The 6,000-nt window shown below is 40.0% G+C and overlaps 1 protein-coding gene across 13 annotated transcripts in view; it reads left to right on the plus strand.

The window, feature by feature from the left end:
- LOC115194038 (LIM domain-binding protein 1) overlaps window positions 1-4,695 on the plus strand; it is a 49,064-nt gene extending 44,369 nt beyond the window's left edge. For 9 of the 13 annotated variants that reach the window (XM_029753313.1, XM_029753319.1, XM_029753318.1 and 6 more), the window contains one exon: window positions 581-4,695. In XM_029753313.1, the coding sequence (XP_029609173.1) occupies window positions 581-805 (225 nt within the window). In that variant the 3' untranslated portion in view covers window positions 806-4,695. The remainder of the gene's footprint in view (window positions 1-580) is intronic. The other 4 variants (XM_029753321.1, XM_029753324.1, XM_029753322.1 and 1 more) reach the window with 1 other exon arrangement.
- Window positions 4,696-6,000: the final 1,305 nt, after the last annotated feature.

A 6,000-nucleotide genomic window follows, 5' to 3' on the forward strand; every position in this document is an offset into this window, starting at 1 on the left:
CTGCTTTATTGTCCTACAAACTTAGGCACAGCGGTAGTAGCTGGTTTTTATCAAAACGTAGAATTCACAGACAGCTTAGGTGCTATTGGTTGGTTAAGTGAGCCAATGAGACCCGAGGTGGAATGAAAAACCCCATGATGCAGCACTCGAGGATCAGGGCTGCCCACCGCTGACCAATGGGGGAAGGGCAATACTACCCAAATCCCTGGAACAGAGACTGGCATTGGGCCTGCTGTAGATGGTGTTGAATATTTGGGCTGTGTGCCTGAAACCCAGAGCTATGTCTGGTTGTGAGTGGGGTGAGCATTGATGGACACACACAAACATGAGTTATCCTTATTTTCATAGGTACTGAAAGGCTTCATTTAATAATGTCCATATCATTTTAGGCCTTCAAGGACCTAAAGGTTACGTAAAATATTATTCATAAGTGTCATCTAGCCTAAAATCCACCATTACATGTAACCACGGTAGTCCCAGCCCCATCCATCCCATTTTCGAAGTCCTTTGGGATCGTCCATGCTCGGTTCTCCCCCGTGGTTATGGGGATAATGTTCCGGCCCTTGCTGTCCCTCTCTAGGACGTGATGATGGTGGGCGAGCCCACACTGATGGGAGGGGAGTTCGGAGACGAAGATGAGCGTCTGATCACGCGGCTGGAGAACGGCCAGTTCGACACGGCCAACGGAGCGGGGGGCCTGGAGGACGAGGACAGTTTTGGTAGCTCCCCTGCTCTGGGGGGCGCACACTCCCCCTGGAACAACAAGACGCCCAGCAGCCAGGACAGCAAGAATGACGCACAGTAGAGCCACAACCATAAACCCTAACTCACCACCCAGATACGCTACTCATCTACCTGCAAAATGAATCCCACTCACGCTCTCTCTCGCACATGCTCAGTGGTGCTCAACCCCGGCCCTCTTCCCCTTGCTCATCAGTGCTAGGCCTGACTCTGTTCTGTTTGTGTGTGTAAGAGAGCCTGTGCGTACTGGTCAGAGTGTTTGAGTCAGAGCTGGGTTCGGCCTTCTATGATCAGTGCTAGCCATGTTGGCCATTTTGCTGGCGGACATATTGGCGGGTTCTTGTTCCAACCTCGGGTCTCTGGGTGTGTTGCCTTGACAGCGTACCTCTATTTCTGTTGTGCTCACCTCACAGGGAAGGAATACCTAGCTTTATTTATTATCTCTTAGATTTTAGCAGAGTAAAACGTATTGTGTGCACTACAGCATAAATCCAACGTTCAGTTTTTAAAAACTAAATTATTTGTTTTGTAGGACCTGGTTGGAACAAAAACCTGTACACTGCCGGAGCTTGAGGACCGGAGTTGAGAACCGCTACGCTAAACCTAAAACACACACACAACACACGCACGCAACACATACACACACACACAACTCGCTCGCACGCACACACACACACACACACACACACACACACACAGACACTCTGAGGTACTGGAGAGAGATCCTACTTCCCCACCTGGACCAGAGCACCAGGCCATACAGAAGTGGGTTTTAATTTTCTATGTTTTTAGTTTGATTTAAATTTTTTATTTTTATATCAATTTCTAAAAATGAAACAGACAAGCAAACAAATAAATGAAACAAAAATACACCCCAGAATATTCTTTACTGTTTTCCACTATCTTCAATCTATTTTTCTTATGAATTGATGGTGTATTTTGTTCTTTTTATTATGGCTTATATAAAGAAATTGTAAAGCATCAGAAACCTGTGACTGGAGAGGAGAATCTACGGTATGTAACTGTATAAATATTACTGTTAGATCATTTGTATTATTGTCATTAAGATTACTACATCTATGTAATATTGAATTGTCTATGCCTGATACAGTATGTTGCCTGTCAGTGTCAGACATGGTAATGACGTTATAACGAATCCCAGTGATTCGGATCTGAAGGGAAAAGCCACCTCTTTTAATATCCAAGCCTGCACCTTAAATGGCACTATATTCCCTGTGAACTACTTTTGACAATGACCCATAGGGCTATGGTCAAAAGTAGTGCACTATATAGAGCAGTGGTTCTCAAATGTTTTTTCCTGGGGACCCAATTTGAACCAGGTCTGTTGCGGTCCAGTATTTGCATTGCGTTTTTTGTTGCCGAAATGCATACTATTTTCAATGCTATATTGATAGTAAATGTATCAATTATATGACAAGGGAACCGCAGTCCCACCTAAATTATTCAATTATGCCCATATTCTTGAATAATGTTAAACTCACTGGTTTGAGACTACAAAATCAACCCAATCTGCTAAATTGTGCTGCTAATAACACTATATTGAAAATACTGTGATTTGAGGTTAAATTAAATTTAGGTTCATTATAATTGTTTGTCGTTTAACTTCAGACTTGAGTATATATTTTATTTTTTAACTCAGACACTCGCGCCCCATTCAAAACCTCACATGAGACCCACCAGGTGAGAATCGCTGATCTAGAGGATAGGGTGCCTGTTGAGACCCATCCCAACTCCCTGTCTACTTATCTGCTCAGTACCTCACGTCCACACCTCAGACAGTACAGACACGTATTTTCTCTCTTCGATATGCTACGAAAACTTTTGAAGACAATTTTGGCACGGCATTGTAAGATATAAGAAAACAACACATTTTGTATTGGCTTGCGTTTCCCAATAATTTGTAATCACTATTTTTGAAAGCTACAAACCAAGAAGCTACTTTGCAAGATCCTTTTAAATATTGATCCCCGATATGCTATTTGTTTGTATTACAAATAATTTTGTGCGCTTTTTCCTCATGTTTTTGTGTCTTTGTGCTTGTATATTTAAGGTAGTTTCTGTATAATTGTTATTCTAAGTATCCTTCCTTAGATCAACACCCTATGGCATCTCTCCAATGTAAAGATACATTTTTTTTTTTTTTAACTGTTTAGAAATTACATTCAAGGGTACAACCACCATTCACGAGAGCTGGCTATGAATTTTTGTTCTACATACAATTTATTTATTTTGATACCGATGCCAATGGCTAGGTTTCCATCCACTTTGCGACAGATTTTCATGCAAATATTCTAAAATCTGCATAAAACAATATGCGGAATTTCCTACCAGAGATGTTTCCATCAAACTGACTTTTTGCTGATAAAAGGCTGTGTGCGATGACGTGGTAGACAAAAATAACTTATGCAGTTAAATTCTCATGTATTCAAGTTAAATAGGTTTTCCATTGCATTTTCAACTCTACTGATGGTTTTCTCACAAACATTGTTGCATTTATATAGCAAATGTGTGCGCTCTGGTTTTGACACTTGCACTGTAGCCAACAGCACACAGATACAGTGCGGGTAGGCTACCTACATTATAAGATTATGGATAAGAGCGATTTAATATTTTATTGCTCAAACTGCAGCCAAGCATCTATCATTTCACCAGAATAAGACCCTCAATATTTAGTGGAAAGGAGCATCAAGTTCATCACCTTGCACATTCACCACCCTAAGTTCATTTATTTAATCTGTAGCCTACTTTAAACTGCATGGTTTCCCGAGTCGTCGTGGGAGAACCATATACCATATCATCGCGTGACTCCCAAGTTTACAAAAATATTATGGTTATTATATCAATATTTGCACATAAAGGTGTTTCACCCCCTTTGTCTTGCAAAATTAATTTTAGAGACGCAAAAAGATGCCACCATGTCGAACAAACAAATTGGCTGTCAGCTTTTATAAAATTGTACCAGCATTTCCTGTTTCCATCAGCCCTGTCAATACTTTTTTATGCGTCAGGTAATTCATCTGCATGAAATGGTTGGATGGAAACCTGGTTAATGAGTTTGCAAGTTCATGTACAATATGTATGCCTTTGACCTCAATGTCATTTTGTAGGCTTTTCTGGCTATGTGATCTCAACTATACTTCACATTTTCAATAACTGACCCCAATGTCACGATCAACATTTAGATGTCTGAAAAGACTAGAGAATTACATTATTTTCACATGCTTTTACATATGTTTCTCATAGGTAACTTGACATGATTTTCAGTCAAGTCAATAGGAAGAAATCACCATAGGAAAAAAAAGATTATAGAAAAAGGACTACTTAAAAATAAAATCTATGTAAAATCCATCAGGACCTAAGTTGAACGAGTAATGCATTTCTCGCTCTCTATATATATATTAATCTTTAACGCTGCATTGTTGAAAGACCTGTAAGTAAGCATTTCACTGTTAGCCTACACCTGTTGTTTAGGAAGCATGTGACAAATAAAATTTGATTTGACAGTGATGAATGATTCCTTTGCTTTCTCTGTACATAACTTGGTGTAGATACTTAGTTTCACCACCAGGGGTCCCCAGAGTTTGAGCAGCCCACAAGTCTGCATGATCAACCCTCTTTCCTAACTCCCAAACTGTCTCTAAATCCATTCAGACATCACCAGACTTAACTGTATAATGTTTTCAACTTTCCAATCAAGTTCTCTTCAGCAGGCTGACTGAATAGAATCTGTGGCACGTCTCAAATCACACCCTATATAGGGCACTATCACGTATAGCGCTGGTCAAAAGTAGTAGCGTCTGAGTGGTGTGATGTACCCATACATGTCCCTGTTAGTGCATCATAGGCGTGGTTTGATATACGGTTTATATTATATTTTGCTGAGTTTCTGCAATTTATTCATGTAACGGTATCAATAAAGACACTTTCACTTAAGCGCAGTTGACTGAGGTTCTTCACTTGCTATGTCTGTTCTAAGCACAGAGGCAAATCTGTGTAAGTCAACTTATCACTGTCTTGCATTGATGTCAATAGGAGACAGTGAAAATGTGACTTAAGTGGAAGTTAGGTTTTGCCTGAGTTAGAGGGTGGGTAAATAAGTGTTTTAGTAGCCTCAGGCCTTCGAAGGTATAGAGACAGACTGACTTTTGGCAAATTGTCCTTCATGTTAGCACGTGAAGCTCCAAGACTAGAATGCAATTTCCAAGAATGTTATTTCCGTTCTAAAATATCACGTCTGGTTATAAGAAGACTGTTGATACAATTTGGCAGATGTGATGTGGGGGATGATAATGAGTAGAATTGATTATGACTGACATTTCCTCACTGGGGTGCCACTTTGGTTTTTGAAGTGGGGGGGTCCTCCCCAAGCATTTTTTATTTTTTTAAATTTTAAAGCTAATTTCCTGCATTTTTACACAATCCAATATGCCATCTCTATTTAGAACAAAAAGTAAGCAAAAATGCCCACAGTCATCAAGCTTGGTAAGAGATTATTAAATATGTTTAAGTGATTTAATAAGACTGAACTAGATCAAAGGTAATTCAATAATACATATTGTGTTGCACCTTTTAACCAATAGTCAAACAAATGAACAACTCTTTAAAAAAAATAAGACTTTTGATTCTCTTAATTAAGACATATCAACCGCCTGCTCGCCAGACCCCCACCAGTGTAGTCAATAACTCAACTCTCTCCCAACACAATTTCCTTCCCAGTTCACAAGGCTTTGAAACAAGAAACAAAACCCACACCTCAAATATACATTAACACACACAAAATCTGAAAATCCTCCATATAATTAATAGTAATTGTACTGTAGCGCTCTTTTTACTTTCACACAATATAGCTGTCTTGCCCTGTCCAGTCCCTAGGGGTCCACCAATAAACCCCACTCGGCTTTAGGATCTTAGTGAAACATTCATTATTGGTTTCGGGTGTTAGGCCAAGGCCATAATGACAACCCATAGGACGGCAGACCCCCAGGGCCAGGACTGAGCAGCCCAGCAGCTAGGGATTGCCTGAATGGGTATCTCCCCTAATGTGGGCATGTTTTCAATACAGACTCTTTTAGTCACACTGTATTCCAAGTAAGGCATCCAGGCCTCATGAAAGTTGCACAGTATACCCTTAATCTTGTAATACATCAAATCTAGTGATACATAACTTGACATTGTAGGAGGATAACCAATCTTCCAATTAATGTTAATACATTTGTAAGCCGCTGTAAATGCTTGGTT

This window comes from Salmo trutta, chromosome 5 (genome assembly GCF_901001165.1).
Source record: "Salmo trutta chromosome 5, fSalTru1.1, whole genome shotgun sequence".
Lineage (NCBI taxonomy): Eukaryota > Metazoa > Chordata > Actinopteri > Salmoniformes > Salmonidae > Salmo > Salmo trutta.